The 24,106-nt window shown below is 39.9% G+C and overlaps 1 protein-coding gene across 7 annotated transcripts in view; it reads left to right on the forward strand.

The window, feature by feature from the left end:
• AGPAT5 (1-acylglycerol-3-phosphate O-acyltransferase 5) overlaps window positions 1-24,106 on the forward strand; it is a 60,685-nt gene that overhangs the window by 32,458 nt on the left and 4,121 nt on the right. For 6 of the 7 annotated variants that reach the window (XM_035269833.3, XM_078347079.1, XM_035269834.3 and 3 more), the window contains 3 exons: window positions 3,069-3,159; window positions 10,069-10,227; window positions 23,353-23,476. In XM_035269833.3, the coding sequence (XP_035125724.2) occupies window positions 3,069-3,159; window positions 10,069-10,227; window positions 23,353-23,476 (374 nt within the window). Of the gene's footprint in view, window positions 1-3,068; window positions 3,160-10,068; window positions 10,228-22,175; window positions 22,330-23,352; window positions 23,477-24,106 lie in introns of all 7 variants that reach the window. The other variant, XR_013525430.1, reaches the window with a different exon arrangement.

Genomic DNA, 24,106 nt, shown 5'->3' on the forward strand with positions numbered 1-24,106 from the left:
TGTCATCTTGTATGGGTGCAATTCATGGTACCACCCCCCAAACAATTATAGTAGTAACATCAGAGATGACAGATCACAATAACAGATATAATAGCATGAAATATTGTGAGAATTACCAAAATATGACACAGAGATGTGAGGTGAGCACATACTGTTGGCAAAATGGCACCAATAGATGCTTGAATTAGGGTAGTCACAAGCCTGCAAATGGAAAAATGCAGTTTCTGTGAAGCTCAGTAAAGTGAAGCATGATCAAATGAGGGCAGCCTGTCACTCCTGAGGATGTTCCTCTACAAGTTTTTTGCATCTGTGACTTGCCTTTTCCAATTCATAAATACTGTCTTTTTTGAGAACATTTAAACATTTTTTATAAATTTATATATGTATCTTTTGAAGAACATACTTTTATGCTTAATTTATTTTTTTCTCTCATAATTTCTGCTTTTTGTATCCTATTTAAGAAGTCCTTGCCAAACTCAGTGTTGCTAAGATGTTCTCCTATGTTTTCTTCTGGAAATTTGAGAGTTTTGCTTTTACATTTAGGTCTAGGATGTAGTTCTAATTAATTTTTTATATGATGTAAGGTCGAAGTATTTTTTTAAAATCACTGTAGAAAAGATTATTTTCCCCCAATGTTTGAAATAAGTAGACTGAATATAAATGTGTGTATTATCCCTAGATCAGTGGACCATTTGTTCTGTTACATTGATCTATGTGTGTATCCTTATGCCAGTACCATACTGTCTTAATAAAACTCACTTTATAATAAGTTTTGAAATACTGTAGTTGTCTTCTAAATTTGTTCTGTCTTTTCAAAGTAGTTTTGGCTATTTTAGGTTCTTTGCATTTCTATATGAATTATAGAATTAGCTTGACAATTTCTTCCCAAAGTTTGTGGGCTTTTCATTTTGATTGCATTGAATGTATAGATGAATTTGGGAAGAATTGATATAGCAGGATTGAATCTTTGGATTCATGAACAGAGCCTACATTTGTTTACGTAGGTCTTTGTTTGTCTCAGTATGTTTTGTAGTTTAATGTACATGTTTGCACACGTTTCGCCAGGTATATTCCCTAAGAATTTTAGTTTTGGATGCTATTGTTGATGGCATTAAAAAATTGTTTAAGTTTCTAATTGTTAACCTAGGTATATAATTGACTTACTTATTATCTAGAAACTTAAAATATATACTTCTTAGGATTTCCTACATAAACAATTATGTCATTGTTATAGAAATAACAATTTTACTTTGTGCTTTTTAATCTTGATGACTTTTATTTTTTCTTGCTAAATTTTCTGTATAGACCTCCTAGTACAGCCTTGACTAGAACTGGTGTGAGGGAAATCCTTTCCATATTCCTCATCTTTAGGGAAAAGCACCTATTCTTTTACACATTCTTTAGGTCCCAGCCCTGTCACCCTTCCTAAATTCCCTCTCATCATTTTTCTTCATGACACCTTGTTCTTTTTCTTTGCAATCAGATCATGATATGTAATTACATGTTTTAATTTATCTGTTCAATGTGTTTCTTTTCTTCACTTGTCTGCAAAGACCATGAAGGGAAGGACCTTATATGTTGTTACCTTGAATGTAGTTCCTGGAACATAATGAGTATATAAGAAATAGTTTCTGAATTAGTTCTGAATGAATTCATGCTTTCTTGTTGTCAATGTTGTTTTAAATTAAACATCTAAGACACAGCAAATAATACCATATGAGATTTTATTAACCTTTGAAATAATTGTTTTATTTATAAATGACTGAGTTGCTTTCATGGCTTTGAATGTAAACCTTACTGATAGAAAATACATTTTCATGAAAATGAATGTGTGGTTTTTAGAACTAGCTTTAATATTTGTCTTCCTCTTTTTTTTTCTAGTTGCTGGAATATAATAAGGAATTCTGCATTTTTTCCTAATTTTACCCATTTTTTAACATTTTCTTAACAGATCTAATCAAACTTCATTATGAAATATAAAGATATATAATATAATCTGTTAATTTCTAAGTTAGGCTTGGGTTCTGAAGACTATTACGTGAATGAACAAAAAGCATGCATAATTTTCAGATACCATTATACCAGTATCTAAAGAAAAGATTCCGTCCCACATAGGCTTTTAAGTAGGAGCTTTATAATCACAGTCATCCCGATGAGGACTGAATGAGATGTGTACAGAGGTGGACGGTATTGTCTGAGTGGTGCCTGAGATCTGGCAGGAATGGACCCAGTGAACACAGTTTGCTCCCATCAGCTCCTGTCTTTTTTCCTGTATTCTGTTTGTATTTGAAGAGATTTGCTATGAATGTCTTAATTTTGTCTTCTGGCTGTCAAAGTTATTAGTGTAGTTTTTGTAACTCAGTTCTTAAAGTTAGGAGTTTTGCTGTGTAATTTTAATGTTTCTGTTTTTACTTTCCCAAGCAGGTAAATGTAAAAACTTAGACTAATTGATTACTTAGTAAACACCCAGCTTGATATTCTTTATATTATTTTAATTTCAGTTTACATAACAAATGAGGTTCTTTATAAAGAAAAAATTTAAAATGCAGTAAAGGAGCTGTGTAAAATAGGAATTCTGTGTGAAGCTGTTGAATGTGGACACTTAGAACCTTTTCCATGGTAGAAATTCAGTATATGGGTTTCCTTAAATGAGGTACTTTTTAGTGTTGGTACTTAAGGATACTGATTTCTAAAATTTGCACTTCTAAAAATGACATATTACAGGATCTTGACAAGGAAAAAAACTGAGTAGTTGAGGCTTTGTATGAGTCTGCATTTCATGACCTACATTTAATTAGTGAACTATTAGCATGTAATTAAAAGTGTTTTTAGATTCTTCATGGCTGAACTACCAGTGAATGTAGCACTGCATTTAAAATACGGTCTACGCCGTGTTCAGACTTAATTGACTTGTTGCAGTGTGGTTGCTCTGCTTGAAATGAAGGTCACATGTAAGTGAATAGACATTTTCTCTGACTGTAGGAAATACTTTCTTAGCACTAGTAGGTTTAACAACAGTAACAACAAAGCTCACTCAAAATAAACCAAATTTCCTTTATGTCCTGCAGATGTATCTTGTGATTTTTCCAGAAGGTACAAGGTATAATCCAGAACAAACAAAAGTCATTTCATCCAGTCAGGCATTTGCTGCCCAACGTGGTGAGTAAGAGTTTGACGGCGTCTGAAGAAAGAATCTTTAAAGACAGTAACATTTTTAGTTTTTCTTCTTGGAAAAGATAGTTTTGTTTTACAATTGAAAGAATGAATCTATTCCTTTCTTGAATTAATGTACCTCTTATATCTTCGGAAATGAAGTTTCTTCTCCTTAATTCATTCGCGTGCTGTTATTACATATATCTGAGACATTAAGTTTCAGTATCTGTTGTCATACATATTCCTGTGCCACGGATTTATTTACAACCTAGGTACACGATTTTGTAGATGGAGCCTTTTTCTACAGTGGGGGTTACGTGCGGTGGAGTTTCTGCCCTGTCAGTTGACAGACCTAAGTTGGAGTCCAAACTCTGAATTTGATTAGCTTTGTGGTTGCAACTTTCAAGATGTGTAATGTTGCTGAGCTTGTCTCTTCATCTCCTAAAAGAACATATGCCTTATATGTAGATCTAAATCCGTGTGAGAATTCAGTTAGGAAATATGTCAGGTTCCTAATGGAGAACTTACACAAAGTTGGCTGGCAGTGCTTGGAAGCTATTAATGTCCTCAACAAGGGTGAGGTTCTTCATATCCATATTTTAGAAAACTGGATAACTGATACAACTGGTAAGCTATGCAGTTTAAGCAAATTGGGAGGTACACAGAAAACAGTGGCCGTGCTGCGTTCTCAGAGGCGTCTTCGAACCTTGACTTTGGCTTAGTATGTGATCTCCATGTTGATCGTCAGACACTAACTGAGCAAATACCTTGTTTGTGACATTACGCCAGGGCTTATCACAGTGCTATCTAATGGGACTTTCTGCAATCATGGTAAAGTTCTTTATCTGTTCTGTCCAGTGTGCTGGCTCCTACCAATGTACATTTGGAGCATTCAACATGTGACTAGTGAATGGAATAAATTTTTTACATTATATAATTTTTGTTTAATTAAAATAAGGGGACGCTTTTACAAGGTGCTTACAAGAGAAGATATGTCATACGTATATGACATCATTTGTAATAGTATATTTAAAAAATGTTAGTTTGGCTGGGTACAGTGGCTCATGCCTGTAATCCCAGCACTTCGGGAGGCCAAGGTAGGCAGATCACCAGAGATTTGGAGTTCGAGACCAGTGTGACCAACAGGGAGAAACCCCGTCTTTACTAAAAGTACAAAAAAATTAGCCAGGCATGGTGGCACATACCTGTAATCCCAGCTACTTGAGAGGATGAGGCAGGAGAGTTGCTTGAACCTGGGAGGCGGAGGTTACAGTGAGCCAAGATCATGCCATTGCGCTCCAGCCTGGGCAACAAGAGTGAAACTCTGTCTTGAAAAAAAAAAAGGCTGGTTTGTTTTTAAACACATGTCCTGATTAAAGAGTGGTTCAGAATACAAGGGCTCAGTTTGTCCCCCAGTCCGTCAGCTCCCTTTTGACTTGCACTGCTTCCTCTGTCTAGTGTAGATACCATGATCTGTCATTTTAGTTGCTCTTTTGCAATGCCATTGTCTCTGCTGCCCTTTTCATATTTATTAAACAGAGCAAAACAAAAATCCCCTCTCTCAAATTTGTGTTTTCCTCTTCCTAGCACCCACTTTACCCCCTTTCCTTAACGGCCAAAGCCTTCTGAATCTAGTCTACCTTTGTTGTAAGCACTTTTTGTAGTTCTCTCTCTGCCCTCAATTTGCTGTGGTCTGATTTGACATTCTCTCCCTAACTTCAGTGGGGCTGTCCTCCATTCTCCTCCCATCTCTCTGGCGATTATTTCCTCGCTTCCTTTCCAGACTCCTGCTTCATCTTTCCCTGCTTCATATATTATTTCCAATGTTAGGATTTGGCCTTTAATTAATTTCACTTTTTCTGTGTCTCATGGTGGTCTTCCTCTAAATCCATGGCATTAGCCACTGTTTACTTGACTGCTGATGACTCGCAAAAGCTTCCTCCCCTCCATATCTCTCTGCCTAACTCTACAACCATCTGCAGTTGTCCACTAGAGAGCTTCACTTGGCTAGCCCAAAGGGATGTCTCAAACTCAGCGTATGGAAGATAGAGTTTATCCTTCCACGAGTACACTCATATTTCTTGTTTTGGTGACTCTCACATTCAGCTTTTTTGCCTAAGTTTCATTCACAAAAGGAACAAACTGGTAGCAGTTGCATACCTCTTAGGAAACTTAGACATGGAGGAAGAAGCTATTCACAGGGGGTCCTGCAGAAGTGCAGTGCAGGCCTGCAGTGATGCTCCAACTCTCCTCAGCTATACACAGGGTTTATTTTAACTAATTAGAATCGTTTTAGATAGTTGGCTTTCCAGAGGTTAGGAATTTGGAATTAAATGTATCTTAATCTGCCTCCTGAACTCATTAAAGTGAGCCCCTATAGTGTGTTTTTTTTAAATGCTATGGTTAAAACCATAGTAACCAGTGAAGGTGACACACTTAAGCTTTTTGAACTCTTGTAATAGAAAACAGAAACTTAGCGATGTGTCTATAATGGCAAACCAGATACCAGAATTTTCATGTTATTCATAGACTCAAAGCTCATCTGTTACTTCAGATCTGTTACTTCAGATTTATGAAACTTTGCTTTCATTCTGTGAATAACACTGGCAATTGTAGAGATTCGAGAGTCCTTTCAAAATGTGAGAACAAAGGCATAAGCTACAAAGCAATTTTTTCTTTGTTGACGTAACTGAATAAAAATTATGTCTAAAGCATCGTATGAACACATTTAGTTGGCAAATGGTAAGCTGATAATATTTTATAACGCACTGATTCCTAGTTAGTATGTTACCATTAGTAAGAAAAGACATAAACTAGAAAAATGGGAAAAGGGCATGAATAAGAAATTCAAGAGATACAAATGAGACTCACACACTTGAACAAATGTTTATTCTTTCTCATAATCAAGGAAATATAAATTGAATGAATACTTTGAAGCCAACTTCTGAAAGCATAGCAAACAAAAAGACTAGTGCTCAGCTGTGGGTGGTGATGGCACTCCCACCCTTCTGCCCGAAGTGTAAGAAGGTATGTTTGCTTCCTATGGCTGTTCTCAGGAAGTGCCACAGCGTTGGTGGCTTAAAACACCAGAGATTTATTCTCTTACAGTTGAGAAGTCTGAAATGGGTCTCACCCAGCTGAAATCCAGGTGTTGGCAGGGCTGCTGTCCCTTGTGGAGGCTCTCTCGGGATCCCGTTCTCCTATACGGGTTTCCTGTGCTTGGCTGAATGCTCTGCTTTCACCACCTTGAAGTTTGTCTGGAAATGGCGCTGGGTCACCCACAGGATGTAGCTGACTCGGTTCTACCTCCTCCTCACTCACTCTGAACCTGTGTTTTTGGGTCATTTCTAACCTCTCTTGCTGGCCCTATTGCGGCTTTCAGGGCCTTCTGCAGCTCTTGCTTGCCCAAGTCCCGGGGTCAGCCCATCCCAATGCTGAGCTGTTCTGTTCCTGCCCTACCTTTCCTCAGCCCTTGGCAGCCCTGTTGGTTTTCTCCCTTCCTTCTCAGTGGAGAACATCGTAAGATAATGCCGACTGCCTTCTACAGCCAAGCCATGCTGTTTAATGTCAGCTGAGCCAAGTCCGTGTTTAGCAGTCCTTTTAGTTTTCTCCTTTGACTACCTCATGGTTTTCATGGATTTTTTTTTCTCCTCACATTCAAGGAATTTTTTGCCTTCGGAAAGTTATGTTTCTCTGGAAAGAGTGCACCCAATATCCCTTTTGATTTCAGAATCTTAATGTGGACTCTCTTGACTTGGATTTCTTTGGAAGAAACTGCTGAATCTACCATGTCTAAGAAGAGAACTTTAGAGGAACACTTTCCTCTTAGACATGGCGGCTTCAGCAGTGTCTAAGCTTTTGATGCCATCTGTGCCGTCTCCATCGTGGCCTCAGTCATCTGCCTTACTTCAGTCATCTTATCCATTCACATGATTTCCACATGCTTATCTTGGGTTTCTTGCCATTTCACAGACCATATTTCCAACTACTTCTAGAATGTTTTATTACTTCAGCTCAGTATGCCCAATTTGAACTCATCTCTCTCCCCTTCTTTCTTTCTGTCTCCCTTCCGTCTTTTCCTTTCTTTCCCTCCCTCCCTTGTTCCTTCCCTCACTCGTTCTCTCTTGCTTTCTTTCTTCTCTTCTCTCCCCTCCCAACCAACTCCCAGGCTAAAGCAGTTCTCCTAAGTAGTTGGGACTACAGACATACACGTGCCACTGCACCCAGCTCCACGTTCTCTTTCTTTCTCAGCCTCCTGCCCTCCGTCTTCTCTCTCTGTGTGACAGGTGCGTGCACATGGGCCTGCTCTGCATGTCCTCCTCCTGGCCATTCATTCCCCTTCTAGTTGTGGTCTGGCTTTATCTACGCCTTCTAGAGCAGAAGTCTGGTTATTTTTTTCTCCTTTTCCCTTAGACCACACTCAGTCAGTTGCTGGTTCAGTATATATTTGGTGTTTCTAACATAACTTGATTACATTTTATCTTTTCAGTTTTCACTGCTTCAGTCCTAATTCAGCGTTTTGTTGCTTTATGACCTAATGTCCTAAACCCCTTCTCAGGCTGGAACTGTTAACTCTTCGCACCTACATTCAGTCCATTCTTCGGCCTCCAATCCTTGCACTTCTACACATCAATGGATGTGCCTCAGCCTATTATTCTGAAGCTCACAGCAGTGTGACCTGGTGTGCTTGTCACTCTTAGCCCCTCCTGCTCTGCACAAGTGCTCCAGAGGTCTCCCGGGTCCCTGCTTCTGTACCTTTGTTCACGAGTCCTTCTGCCCTCTTTGTGTGTTGCATACCTTCACCTTGACATATCTCCACAGGCTCTTTGTCCTGAAGCTTTCACGGATCAGATGTGTGTGATTTAAAAAAACCTTGACGTATGAGTAATATTTTTACATTCTGAGAATATCTTCTCTCTCTTTTAAGACAGTCTACCATGTACTATAGCTGTTTTTTTTTTATTGCCTCATTAACATCTAACTTACATGTTTATAGTTTCACAATAGTGACACTTCAGTTCCCACCACCGCACTGAAAATACCGATCAAGGTATCATGGACCCCCCATTGTGCCCAGGAGTCATGTCTTGGTTCTGGGCCTTTCTGTGTCTTCCAGCAAATGCAGCTCAGCACTTCGCCCTTCCTGAGCTGTCTTCCTCTGGGGCCACCTGTGTCACCACCACAGTCCCCTTGCTTTTCTTCATCTTCATTAGCTGGATACTAAAACCTGGACTTTGTAGAATTTGGATACAGAGAATTGGATACAGAAAATGTCTGGAATAATTAAGCCATTCCCAGTGTATTCCTTAATTGGAAGATTATTTTTAGTTTTGTTTGCATATTATTAATGGCTACGATTCAGGTCATAAAGCTATTTTTTTCTCAGACTTTGATGATAATTCAGTTTCTTTTGTGTTTTAAAAATACTTTGTTTCTTTATTTTCTTACTAACTTACTTGGATTTTAGTAACTAGTTGTTCTTAGTGAGCACCACAGAGTGTTGTTTTGAAACTTTGGACTTTATCGAGTTAGATGAGCTCCAGTAGGAAGTGTTAACTAGTTTAATTGACAAATAGATGCTTCCCAGCTTGGTACGCTGTTGAGATTTTTGTTACAAGTTTGTGAATAAATTTAACTGCTTCTGCCCTGGGGACTCAAGTTAGATATGTGGTTGTGGGAATCTTTTTCTTTCCCACACCACCCTGCATTTTGAAAATTGTTGTGTGAGACAGTCCCACCATGTAATAGCTGTTCTTCCTTACTCAGCTACTTTCCCTGGAGAGGGGCCAGTACAAAATCTAGACTAGTTTTGTGTAGTCTATTTTCATGTCACTTATATAGAGCTACTGTTTTCTGTTAAATTGTCAGTAAATATTTTAGTCAAAAAGGGAGGTAATAGGGAGAAGAGAAGAGCAAATCCTTAACCCTACTAGGAACCTAATGAATGTGATTTGTTCTGGATAATTGCAGTAGTTCCCCAGCTAAAGACGCTTTTAAAAATACATCAGATATACCCAAGAGAAATGGAATCTTATGTTGATACAAAAGCTTGTTCATAGCAGTGTTACTGATGGTGGCCAAAGTATGGAAGCAACCTGAATGTCCATGAATATTCCTCAGCCATACAGAGGAGTGGAGCACTGGCACCTGCAGCCACACAGATGCATCTTGGCTCCAGGCCAAGTGAGAGAAGCCGGACACAGGAGGCCATGTGCCATGTGACTATTTCTGCGAAATCTCTAGTAACCATAGGCAAGATGCTACCACCTTTGTTCAGTGGCCAGAAGTGAGGATATTAATATTTGCCCTTGCCTGGCTTTACTGCATTGAAGGGTTTCCAATAGGCCCCAGACTTCTAACACAGTGACTTGTGCATGTAGATATTTGATCAACATATATCAAATGAATCTTGATTTAAACAAAAAAAGCCAGGTGTGGCCAGTGCGGTGGCTCACGCCTGTAATCCCAGCACTTTGGGAGTCCGAGGCGGGTGGATCAGGAGGTCAAGAGATCGAGACCATCCTGGTCAACATGGTGAGACCCTGTCTCTACTAAAAATACAAACAAAAAAAAAAACATTAGCTGGGCACAGTGGCGCATGCCTGTAATCCCAGCTACTCAGGAGGCTGAGGCAGGAGAATTGCCTGAACCCAGGAGGCAGAGGTTGTGGTGAGCTGAGATGGTGCCATTGCACTCCAGCCTGGGTAACAAGAGCGAAACTCCGTCTCAAAAAAAAAGCAAGTGTGAGTGCTTTCTAAACTTAAAGCTCTAAAGATATGAGGTGATGGCATTAATTGATTCTGGTGTGTTATTTGAGGAAATTTTTAAATAATTTAGATGTTAAAGTTAATCTAGTTTATTGTGGAGGTGTTCTGTAACTAATTTATGGCCACACTGAATTGACTTCTCTTCTAGGCCTTCCAGTATTGAAGTATGTGCTAACACCACGGATAAAGGCAACTCACGTTGCTTTTGATTGCATGAAGAAGTATTTAGATGCAATTTATGATGTTACAGTGGTTTACGAAGGGAAGGACAATGGAGGGCAGCAAAGAGAGGCACCGACCATGACGGGTAAGTGTGTTCGTGCACCGGAAACGCCTGCCACGTGACACATACGGTGCCAGTGTTTGTGTGGAATTCATTCAGCTTTAACAGTAGGTTAATGTACTGTTTTCCTTCATTACATTTACCAGGTGTATTTTTCAAGATGTTATTAAGATGTAACAGTTGAAATTGCATTAGTCCTGCCAAGTTTGGTGTTTCTTGGCTGTCATATTAGTCCTATGGACTTATCCATTACCATTCATCCAGCCTCTTTCTACCCAGAGTTCACGCATACAAATGGAAAGCTCCATAAAGGAGAGGAAGGTGTGAGGAGCACGTCCTCGGCAGTACCGAGGTGCACATTGTTAGTCAGTGCTGCCCTTTTCATGGTATTTTTCATAAAATATTTATGAAATTTGGTGTTATTGTGACAAGAAGAAATACTGCTAAGTGTGACTTTTTTTTTTTTTTTAACATGCTGGGTTTTAAGAACCTTTGAGCTATTGTTAGATATAACCAGGAAAAAATAGAATGTTATGAGTTTTGTATTTTTACCTTGTCAGCTGTTTGGGGTTAAGCTAACATGCCTGTCAGTGTGCTTGTGTCAGTAGGGTCTACTGAAGGCAGATGCCCAAAATATGAGCCACCAGCATGTTTTACATGGAAACCCACTCCTGAGGCATTCCTCTGAAGTTGATGTGCCTTGGAAATTTTATGGAATAATATTTTTAGCTACAATGAAACATTTATAAAAGTAGACACTATTAAATCATTCTGAAGTGAGCAAGGATAGAAATTATTCTTCCCAACCTTACACATAGGCCTTCTAGATGTAGTGCTGTGCACCAGTACCTTATCTAACACTGTGTATATTCTTTGGATGTCAGAGAGTTTTCCAAGTGCAGTGACAGTATAGTTGTAAAATGATTACTCTGGGTGTGACAGAAAGGTCAACCTTAAATAATGATGAGGCTCACTCAGGTTTCTGAAGAAGAGCTCTCTGAGAGAAAGAAAGGGCAGCTGCCCACCACAGAAAGTTAGGGAGGGAGGCTGGAGGAGTGAGGCCCAGGGGGCTAGCTAGCATAGAAATCAGTTATGGTGAAAGGAAAAAAAATCTGACTTAGTTATATGTGAAAGATGATTGCTCTCATAATTGTGTATAACACAGAGTAACTGTCAAGTAGGAAGCTAAGGTGTTTTTCATTTTAAGTGTAAATTTTTGGAATACATAATGCATCAGTTTAAAAATGAAAACTACAAAGTACACAGTGAAATGTCTTCCTTGCTTTCCACCCTGCCACCTGACCTTCCCTTCTCCTTCCTGGTGGTATCCACTTTTCTGAATTTGTTGTACATTGTACGTGCAGATTTAAGTATATATTCTTATTCTACCGTCCTTTCTTATAAAAGGTGGCATTTTAATATTTTTTTCTTTTAAACTATCAAAGGAGTTATTTACCTATTTTCACATTTGAAAACAGACATTTAATTATTCAGCAAAGTTACCATTAGTTTATTAAACAAAATAAGATTAAACAAGTGATTATAACCAATGAAAAACAGCCAGACTTCCCATGATAACCTTGTTTAAATGCTGCTACTCTTATCATGCCCCCTCCTGTCTAAGGACTCCTCGATTCAGCAAAGTTCAAGGGGAATGCTGGCCTCTGTAGCCTGCTGTCCAAGGACTGACTTCAGCCCTGAGCTCCGCCTTGCCTTGGCTTCCTGAAGCCTCAGCTGTGGTGAACCTGGCTGACGGAGTCCTCCTGCGTCCCATGCGTATGCTGTAGTCAAAGACTTTGTGTGGCAAATCCTGCTTTTCCGAAGGAAACCTCCCTCACTTTTGTTGCCCTCACCCAAGCCTACTGTTCCCTCAGAGTGTCAGGTGCTGCCTTTCCCAGCATAGCACTTGCACTGTGCATTCTCCTGCCCTGCTCTCACAGCACTGCAGTGGCACTGACTGTGTGTGAGTCAGTCCCTCTCTTACCAGCTGCATCGCAAGTGCCTTGAGGAAGCAAAAACCCTCTTTGAGTTTCATTGCCTGCTTCCAGCCTCCCACTGCCTTGTTTCTCCTCTGCTACATGTGAGCTGACTGTGGCTTTGGGGTGGTCACTGCCTATGTGTATTCATTACAAAGTGTCTCTCCTTTTGAAAGGTTGACCTTTCTGTCATACCTAGATACCATGTAGAAAATAAAATCTTATCACTCAGTCAATTAAGGATAAAGCGTTTCTGAATTAAAGGAAAAATATGCCAGAGTAAAATCAGGACTGAGAGACAAACTAGGAAAATATTTTCAGCTTAGGTAATAGAAAAGGGGTCATTTCCTTCATGTATAAAGTGCACTCACAAATTGATAAGAAGGTGAATGATAACTTGAAAAAAATGGGTAGAGGATGAGAAAAGACATTTCACAAAAAATGTTTAACCTCGTTCATAATAAGATAAGTGCAAATTAAAACTACAGGAGATACCTGTATTTTTTAATCCATTAGATTGGGAAACATCCCAAGGTTTGATCAGGCTCAGTGGGTGAGATTAGTATTCACAGACATCTTTGTAACTTTGCTGTTAGGAGTGTAACATAGTATAACCTCTGTAGAAGTTGCTTTGGAAATGTCTCAGAGGTACAAATGCATTCACATTTTAGATTTAGCATTCCCACTTCTGAGACATTATTCTACACGTATACCTGTGTACATAAGACATAACCATAACACGTTTTTCTTCTAGTGTGTTACTTTTAACCCGTAGCTTGAAAAACCCGGCTTTTATTGTTTTTTGTTTTCTGTCACTGGCTCAGCCCTGCTTTCAGTTGTTTATATGAATTGATGAGTGTTCTGGTCTGATTATAATCTATAGATTAAGAGTCACTTTAAATTATATGAAATCTGCTATAAGTTGTGTTAGGAATAAAATTCTGTAACTTGGAATATTGTAAGTACTTTGCAGCCAAATTTCATGAGTATTAAATATTACCTCTATACATAGTGAGCTATTTAATATTCACAGTTTATGGTTCAATTAAGAAATAATTTTTTTCGTGAAGTTGCCAGGTTGTTGATATGCCCTGGCCTGGGGTTTCTCAAAGCATTCTGGGGGAATTAGCTGCAGTGGCTGTTGGACATGCAGGGCCTCTACTGCACTCCATGCTGTTGCCAGGATGCTCTGCAGGTGAGAGCTGGGAAGCTGGAGGAGCTGCAGTGCTGACAAACTCTACAGGAATTCTCACAGTCACCTTAATGCAGCCTCACGTTGAAGAGACAGGCAGCCAATAGTGTCCCTTGTCCTTCCTGTTTTATGGTGTAAGTTTCATTTTAAAGGAGATATCAATCAAAGCCCACCTGGGCATTCTATCATGATTCACTGATTCTTGTCATTATGGAAGAGGTCATTGCAGCAGACATGAGACAGGGTAGTTAGAGTACTACTGATTTTTTAGAAAATCCCATTTCTGGCCCGATCTAAGATGGCTGAGTAGGAGCAGCTCTGGATTGCAGCTCCCAGCAACAGCGTGGAGGGTGAGTGGTTGCCGCATTTCCAGATGGATTTTTATTGCCTACAGAACAGGAGATTCCCTGGGCAGAGGAGCGCGACGGGTCTACAGCGCAACTGTTTCAGCCAGCATGGTGGGTCTCCACACAGAAACTCACACAAATCTGGGTGCCTTTTCAGCTGGCAACTGGAACACCTGGGAAACAGGGTCGCTCGTTCATATGGAAAAAAGGGGACTGAAACAGAGCCAGGCCAGGAGACTCCCGAGCAAAGAAGTGCCACAAGTCTCCAGCACAGCTGTTTCAGCTGGTACAGTGGGTCTCCGCCCAAGAACTCACACAAATCCGGTCACTGTTTCAACTGGTGACTGGAACACCTGGGAGACAGAGTCGCCCCTTCAACTGAAAACAAAGGGGTCTGAGGCAGGGAGCCAGGTGATCAGGCTTAGCTGGTCCTACCCCCACAAAGACCAGCAATCTGAAACGCTGTGGAGTTCCACAGCAAGCACAGCTGAACCCGTGATGGTCCAGCTCTGTGGGGGAGGGGTGTCTGCCATTACCGAGGCAGTCCACCACTATTGAGGTAGTCTACCACTAGCAAGGCAGCCCATCATTGCCCAGGCAGTCCGCCATCACAGAGAGAGTCTGCCATTACAGAGGTGGGCCACCATTGCCGAGGCACTTCTAACTATACCCCTATAAACAGGACTGCAGGGAAGTTCACACAGCAGCTGAGCAGAGCCTCAGCAACACCTCTGCTTGCAGACTGTGACTAGGCTGCCTCCTTGCTGGGCAGGGCATCCCTGAAAAAAGGCAGCGGTATGACAGAAACTTTTAAATAAAGCCCTACCTTCCTGGGACAGAGCACCTGGGGGAAAAAAGGTGGTTATGAGTTCTGCTGCAGCAGACTTAAACATACCTGCCCAACAGAGCTCACAGCTCAGCAATTGAGCTCCTATAAAGGGCAGACTGTCTCCTCAAGCAGCTCCCTGACCCCTGTATATCCAAAGAGTCACCTCATAAAGGAGAGCTCATGCTGACATCTGGCAGGTATCCTTCTGGGACAAAGATAGCAGAAGAAGAAACTGGCAACAACCCTTACTGTTCTGCAGCTGCCGCAGGTGATACCCAGGCAAGCAAGGTCTGGAGTGGCCCTCCAGCAGTCCCATAGCAGAGGGATCTGACTGTTAGAAGGAAAACTAAGAAACAGAAAGAAATAACTTCATCATCAACAAACAGGATGTCAACTCAGAGACCCTATCTGAAAGTCACCAACTACAAAGATTACAGGTAAATAAATCCACAAAGATGGGAAGAAACCAGAGTGAAAAAGGATGAAAATACCCCAAACCAGAACACCTCTCCTTCTCCTAGGAATCACAACTCCTCACCAGCAAGAGAACAAGGCTGGATGGAAAATGAGTCTGATGAAGTGACAGAAACAGGCTTCAGAAGGTGAGTAATAAGAAACTTCTCTGATATAAAAGAACATGTTCACCCATTGCAAAGAAACTAGAACCTTGAAAAAAGGTTTGATGAAATGCTAACAAGAATAAACAGCTTAGAGAGGAACAAAATTGATAGAGCTGAAAAACACACCACGAAACTTTGCAAAGCACACACAAGTTTCAACAGCCGAATTGGCCAAGCAGAAGAAAGGATATCAAAGGTCAAAGATCAACTCAATGAAATAAAACGAGAAGGCAAGATTAGAGAAGAAAAGAGTAAAAAAAATGAACAAAGCCTCCAAGAAATATGGGATTGTGTAAAATGACAATCTACGTTTAATAGGTGTACCTGAATGTGACAGAGAGAATGAATCCAGGCTGAAAAACACTCTTCAGGATATTATTCAGGAAAACTTCCCCAACCTAGCAAGGCAGACCAATATTCAAGTCCAGGAAATACAGAGAACACCACAAAGATAATCCTCAAGAAGAGCAACCCCAAGGCACATAATTGTCAGATTCACCAGGGTTGAAATGAAGGAGAAAATGCTAAGGGCAGCCAGAGAGAAAGGTGGGGTTACCCACAAAGGGCAGCCCATCAGACTCACAGCAGATCTCTCCGCAGAAACCCTACAAGCCAGAAGAGAGTGGGGGCCAATATGCAACATCCTTAAAGAAAATAACTTTCAACCTAAAATTTTATATTCAGCCAAACTAAGTTTCATAAGCGAAGGAGAAATAAAATCCTTTACGAACAAGCAATTACTCAGAGATTTCATCACCACCAGGCCTGTTTTACAAGAGCTCCTGAAAGAAGCACTAAACATAGAAAGGAACAACCAGCACCAGCCACTCCAAAAATGTACCAAATGGTAAAGAGCACAGACATAATGAAGAAACTGCATCAACTAACAGGCAGAACAGCCAGCTAGCATCAAAATGGCAGGAACAAAATCACACATAACAATATTAACCCTAAATATAAATGGACTAAAATGCCCCAATCAAAAGACACAGACTGGCAAATTGGATAAAAGCCAAACCCATTGGTGTGCTGGATCCAGGGAACCCATCTCACATGCAAGGATATACATAGCTCAAAATAAAGGGATGGAGGAAGATTTACCAAGCAAATGGAGAGCCAAAAAAAAAAAAAACAACAAAAAACAAAAACACCAGGAGTTGCAATCCTCTGATAAAATAGACTTTAAACCAACAAAGATCAAAAGAGACAAAGAAGGACATTAAATAATGGTAAAAGGATGAATGCAACAAGAAGAGCTAACAATGCTAAGTATATATGCACCCAATACAGGAGCACCCAGATGCATAAAGCAAGTTCTTAACGACTTACGAAGAGACTTAGACTCCCACACAATAACTGTGGGAGACTTTAACGCTCTACTGTCAATCTTAGACAGATCAACAAGACAGAAAATTAACAAGGATATTCAGGACTTGAACTCAGACCTGGACCAAGCAAACCTAATAGACATTTACAGAACTCTCCACCCCAAATTCACAGAATATACATTCTTCTCAGCACATCACACCTACTCTAAAATTGACCACATAATCAGAAGTAAATCACTCCTCAGCAAATGCAAAAGAATGGAAATCATAACAAACAGTCTCTCAGACCACAGTGCAATCACGTTAGAACTCAGAATTCAGAAACTAACTCAGAATCGCACAACTTCATGGAAACTGAACAACTGGCTCTTGAACGTTGACTGGATAAACAAGGAAATGAAGGCAGATATAAAGATGTTTTTCGAAACCAATGGGAATGAAGACACAACATACCAGAATCTCTGGGACACACTTAAAGCAGTGTCTAGAGGAAAATACATAACAATAAATGCCCACATGAGAAGCAAGGAATGATCTAAAATCAACATCTTATCAAAACTGAAACAGCTAGAGGAGCAAGATCAAAAAAACTCAAAACCTAGCAGAAGACAAGAAATAACTAAGATCAGAGCAGAACTGAAGGAGACAGAGACATTTAAAAAACCTTCAAAAAAATCAGTAAATCCAGGAGCTGGTTTTTTGAAAAGATCAACAAAATAGACCACTAGCCAGATTAATAAGAAAAGAGAGAATAATCAAATATGCACTAAAAAAGGATAAAGGGGATATCACCACAGATTCCACAGAAATATGAACCACTATCAGAGATTACTACAAACAACTCTATGCACATAAACCAGTAAACCTGGAAGAAACTGATAAATTCCTGGACACTTGCACCCTCTCAAGCCTAAACCAGGAAGAAGTCAAAATCCTGAATAGACCAATAACAAGGGCTGACGTTGAGGCAGCAATTAATAGCCTACCCACCAGTAAAAGCCCAGGTCCAGATGGGTTCACAGCCGAATTCTACCAGATGTACAAAGAGGAGCTGGTATCACTCCTTTTGAAACTATTCCAAATAATACCAAAAAAAGGGAATCCTTCCCAAATCATTTTATGAAACCAACATCATCCTGATACCAAAACCTGGCAGAGACTCAACAAGAAAAGAAAACGTCAGGCCAATATCCATGATGAACATAGATGCAAAAATGTTCAATAAAATACTAGCAAACCAATTGCAACAGCACATCAAAATGCTTATCTATCACAATCAAGTAGGCTTCATTTCAGGGATGCAAGGCTGGTTCAACATATGCAAGTCTATAAACGTAATTCACCATATAAACAGAACCAAAGACAAAAACCACTTAATTATCTCAATAGATGCAGAGAAGACCTTTGACAGAATTCAACAGCCCTTTATGCTAAAAACTCTCAATAAACTAGGTATTGACAGAATGCATCTCAACATAATAAAAGCTATTTATGACAATCCCACAGCCAATATCATACTGAATGGACAAAAACTGGAAGCAATTAATTTGAAATCTGGCACTAGACAAGGATGCCCTCTCTCACCACTCCTATTAAATATAGTACTGGAAGTTCTAGCCAGAGCAATCAGGCAAGAAAAAGAAATAAAGGGTATTCAATTAGGAAAGGAGGAAGTCAAATTGTCTCTATTTGCACATGGCATGATTGTATATCTAGAAGACCCCATTGTCTCAGCCCAAAATCTCCTGAAACTGATAAGCAACTTCAGGAAAGTCTCAGGATACAAAATCAATATGCAAAAATCACAAGCATTCCTGTACACCAATAACAGACTTAAAGAGAGCCAAGTCAAGAACAAACTGCCATTCACAATAGCTACAAAGAGAATAAAATACCTAGGAATACAACTAACAAAGAATGTAAAGGACCTCTTCAAGGGGAACTACCAACCGCTGCTCAATGAAATAAGAGAGGACACAAACAGATGGAGAAACATTCCATGTTCATGGTTAGGAAGAATCAATATCATGAAATGGCCATACTGCCCAAAGTAATGTATAGATTCAATGCTATCCCCATCAAGCTACCAATGACATTCTTCACAGAACTGGAAAAAACCACCTTAAACTTCATTCGGAACCAAAAAAGAGCCTGCATAGCCACGCTAATTCTAAGCAAAAAGAACAAAGCTGGAGGCATCACACTACCTGACTTCAAACTATACTACAAGGCTACAGTAATGAAAACGGTACCATCCTACTGGTACCAAACAACATGGTACTAGTACCAAAACAGAGATATAGACCAATGGAACAGAACAGAGGCCTCAGAGGCAACACATCTACAACCATCTGATCTTTGACAAACCTGACAAAAACAAGCAATGGGGAAAGGATTCCCTGTTTAATAAATGGTGTTGGGAAAACTGGCTAGCTATGTGCAGAAAGCAGAAACTGGACCCCTTCCTGACACCTTACACTAAAATAACTCCAGATGGATTAAAGACTTAAACATAAGACCTAACACCATAAAAAACCTAGAAGAAAATCTAGGCAAAACCATTCAGGACATAGGCACAGGCAAGGACTTCATGACTAAAACACCAAAAGCAATGGCAACAAAAACCAAAATAGACAAATGGGACCTAATTCAACTTCAGGGCTTCTGTACAGCAAAAACAGCAATCATTAGAGTGAATCAGCAACCAACAGAATGGGAAAAAATTTTTGCAATCTACCCATCTGACAAAGGGCTAATATCCAGAATCTACAAAGAACTAAAAATTTACAAGAAAAAAACAAACCCATTCAACAGTAGATGACAGTTATGAACAGTTATGAACTTTTCAAAAGAAGACATATATGAGGCCAACAAACATATGAAAAAATGCTCATCATCACTGGTCATTAGAGAAATGCAAATCAAAACCACATTGAGATACCATCTCATGCCACTTAGAATGACAGTCATTAAAATATCTAGAGACAACAGATGTTGGAGAGGATGTGGAGAAATAGGAACACTTTTACACTGTTGGTGGGAGTGTAAATTAGTTCAACCATTGTGGAAGACAGTGTGGCAATTCCTCAAGGACCTAGAAATAGAAATTCCATTTGACCCAGCAATCCCATTACAGGGTATATATCCAAAGGATTATAAATTGTTCTTTTGTAAGGACACATGCACACGAATGTTCATTGCAGCACTGTTTACAATAGCAAAGACTTGGAACCAACCCAAATGCCCATCGATGATAGACTGGACTGGGAAAATGTGTCACATACACACCATGGAATACCATGCAGCCTTTGTAGGGAGTTCATGTCCTTTCTAGGGACAGGGATGAACCTGGAAACCATTATTCTCAGCAAACCACACAAGAACAGAAAATCACACACCGCATATTCTCACTCATAGGCGGGTGTTGAACAATGAGAGCACATGGACACAGGGAGGGGAGCATCACACACTGTGGTCTGTTGGGGGAAACTAGGGGAGGGACAGTGGGGGATGGGGGAGTTGGGAGGGATAACATGGGGAGAAATACCAGATATAAGTGATGGGGAGGAAGGCAGCATTGGTCATTAGAGAATGATGATACATTGCCATGTATGTACCTATGCAACAATCCTGCATGTTCTTCACATGTACCCCAAAACCTAAAACACAATAAATATATATATTTTTTAAAAATCCCATTTCTGAAGTGGCTAGCGTACTATAATAAATTATGTGCTTAAGGACAACATTTGATAATCTATTAAGTATTCTATATGATCCTAGTTTTTTTATCAATGTTTTCATATTATAAAATATATATTTTCCATTTCTAGTAATATTTTTATATTTAAAAATATGGATCAGGAAAGGGGGATTACAGATAACCCAAAAGATAACCCAAACTCAGCAAGTCCGCCCGTCCAGATGCAACCCCAGTTAACAATCTTGATATTTTCCCTTAAATCCTTTCTTTAGTAATGTCTGTCTGTTGGGTAGAGTATGCGCCTTTATGTATTTTTTTAAAGATGAGATTGTGTGTGTATGTGTGTGTGTGTGTGTGGTGCATGTGTGTATCTCCTGTTCTTCACATTTTCTTGTGTGTCATGAACAACAGTACATGTCAATATATATACTTCCAAAACGTTTTTTTTAAAGAGACTATATAGTGTTCATTGATGTGAACTAACAGTTATCTACCCAGCTTCCTCCTGTTAGACGTGGGTCCTGTTTTTTTTTCAGAAGAAAAGGGGGCAGGTTCTCAGTGGGCAGTGGTGTGGGAGGGCTGAATGCCAGAGGCCGCCTCCACTCCCACTTTCTTTGTGTTGCCTTCAGAGCAAATCGGGCTTGGTAGCCCTAAGTAGACCTGTGACCTGTGCAAACATTTGGGAGACTTGCTGTATTGCCCAGGTATAGCAATGTACTTTAGTGCTCTACTAGAGATTTATAGGTAGAAAAACAATTAGACCTTACAGTATTTTTTCCTAGATTCCTTAAGGGTACTATAGGGTAATTTTGACTCATGTGATGTGAATTATGAGTTCCTATCACCTAAAATATTTCACCTAGAATAGTTTTTGCAAATGTGGATATATAAGTCCTTTATTAAATCTGTAGGAATATACATGCCACTTATTTCCTGCCTTCAGTATTAAAACCTCCTCAATGGCATTTGACATTGAACTGCTTTCCACTTTGTTGCATGCTCCTCATAGTTCCTGTCTGGGTCCTGAACCCTGGGGACTTGGCTGTTATAACTCCACCCCAACTACGCTGGGCCTCAGTCCTCTCTGAGACTTAGTTTCCTCATCTTACAAGGAGATAATAATAGCACTTGCCTGCGTAGAATTACAGAGATCTCATGAAATAATTAACGTACTCAAAAGCATGCTGTGTAAGCGCCAAAGCACATGTAAGTTTTAGGAGAAACAAACGGACCCATGCGAATTTCAGAGTCCTTTCCTCACAGCATCAGTGCCTCTTCTTCCAAAGCTGATATCTTAGTCGAGGTACGGCCATGTCCTGAGCATATGACTGCACAGCATTCTATTTGCCATTTGAAATGTAGTGTTACATCTTCCTTACAGTCTGCATGCCAGCACATGAAATAATGGGTAACTGCAGTGGTGACTAAATATTACTTACGGAAATGTCGAAGTGGAGATTTAGATAGTTCAGTCAAGGTAGGAAAATTAGTATTGGAATCTGTCTTTTTATGTATCAGAAATAGAAGTAAGATAGGGTGAGAAGTAATATGCCGGAATACTATAATAGCTAACACATAGTACATACTGTGTGCCAGGCACTCCTGTGGGTGCTTGACATCTTCTTCTTATGACCCTATCAAGTAGTGTTATTATTATTATTCCTACTTTATAAACTTGGACACTTAGCACAGAGAGGCCAGCAGAGTTGTCCAGTGTTACCACAGAAGCGAAGACCCCCACCTGACCCCACCGTGTATGCTCTTACCCAGGGCACACTTCTGCTGCTTACAGTACTGTTTAAGCAGTCCTTTGATCATTCAGATGATAGAACTCTAGGAAAATTAAGAAAAAATACTGAAAAATGAAAGTCTTCTTTTAGTGTTTTGCACATGTATTATTATGAAAGCCAGGTCACTCCTGGAAGCATGTAAGAATACACGGTGTTTTTGGTCATCTAAATGCTGCATGTTCCTCAGAGCTCGACACTGAAGTCAGGAAGAGCAGCTGCAGAGAGTACTTAGCAAAAAAGGGAAGTGTGTGGTTTGAAAGAGCAAGGACAAGTCTTCAGACGGTGGAGTGTAGGATTCATCATTTCTCAGAACACGTCTTTGAACACATTTTCAATTTGAGGTAAAAGGTCTCAGCCTCCCTCTCAGCATACCTCCCTACCTTAGTCTGCTTTTAAATCTTAGGAATATTTCTTTGTTCTCCAAGGAACTTAAATATGTTAACATTCTTACCTTTTCACAGAGAGCCACTTGCCAAGAAGGGAGTTTCTAGGCTCAAAGTTCTTTCCTGGAATAAGTAATGTAGCCTCATCCCTTTTGAGCCGAGGTTGAAAAAGACTATCTCCTTTTATCAAATTATCAAATCTTAAGAAGTACAGTTGTTTACAGGGCTTGCCATATCCGTGTAAGAATTTTGGTTCTTTTACCAATTATATACTATGTTAAGATATGGCAAGCATCAGGAAAGCAAGGAGTGGCAATGATTAGAAACCAATGGCCAAGTTGGGAGGGGCAGTTGCTCCCCCAAGTTTGTTGTGGCTGTGTAGCAGTGAGCGACAAGAAGCTGTGTTGTCAGGTGAAGAGCGAGGGGTTGAGGCTTGTCAGGCGCCTGTGAGTGCCCAGCTGTGTGCCAGGTCAGGAAGTGCCATCATGAGCCAGACTGGCTTCCTCTCAGCCCCTGTGGAGCTCACAGTCTGGTGGGGAAGCAGCAGTCACTGTGACAGGCAATACACTAAGGGGTGGCAGGTGACACACTAAGATGGGTGCTGGTGGTGGTAGGCATTTGGGGATCCCTGCAGAAATATGGGGATGGACTTAGACGAGGACCAGCTTCCTGTTCCTGGGATGCCTACAGCACTGAAAGTGGTCAGATGAAAATAACATTTGGTACTGTTGATTTAACTAAATCACTTATGTCATTGTAGTCGACTTAGAAATGATGACATGCTCCTCAACTTCAACTTGAAACCCCAACTACCAGTTTATAATCCCTATTTTTTTAACTTTTATTTATTTTTGCTAAGGAATCTGTACTTTTTCATCATTTTACAACTTTTTTGTCCCATTACCTTATTTTCATTATTTTACTTTATATGACCATAAGTTCTAAAATAGTAAAAAAAGAAATACTTTTGTTCTTTGTTAGAATTTCTCTGCAAAGAATCTCCAAAAATTCATATTCACATTGATCGTATTGACAAAAAAGATGTCCCGGAAGAACAAGAACGTATGAGAAGATGGCTGCATGAACGTTTCGAAATCAAAGACAAGTGAGTAACCGCTGATAGAAACTTTGGTTCAACTAGATTTCAGTTTAGTCAACCATTTGAAACCAGTGTAAATAGTTTTATTGTCTCAAGAATGTGATTTACAAATTGAAGTCAAATCTTAGGCATATCTGATCCTGTTTTTAACTTTACTTGTACAAATCACTGTCAAAGGACTTGTGACAGGGGCCCATCTGCTTTCACTGATAGTGTTTCTTGGGCAACACTATGGGATAACATCTAAAATTAAATTAAAAACAACAACACACACAAAAAACCTTTCCAGTGTCAGATGCCCGGATCTACCTCTCAGGTCAGATAAAGTGGTGGTACCGTGTGAGGACCAGCTGCTGGGCCAGTGTGTGCCGAAAACCAGGGTGGGGCAGAGGACTGTGCTGATGTACGGGTGGACACGATGCTGTTAGATTTACTGCAGAAAGAAGGAGCGGTTGACAGTGTTACATCCAAAATGTCTACTGTGATTAATTATATTCAACAATTTTGGCCAATTGTTTTATTCTCTTAACATATATTTTCTTCTTAAGAAAATATCATTGTTCTTTTCCTTGTTTTACAGTAAAATGTTTTAAATTAACCTTCCTGGGTGAAAATTATTAAAAGTATAATAGGTTA

This window comes from Callithrix jacchus, chromosome 13 (genome assembly GCF_049354715.1).
Source record: "Callithrix jacchus isolate 240 chromosome 13, calJac240_pri, whole genome shotgun sequence".
NCBI classification, from domain to species: Eukaryota; Metazoa; Chordata; class Mammalia; order Primates; family Cebidae; genus Callithrix; species Callithrix jacchus.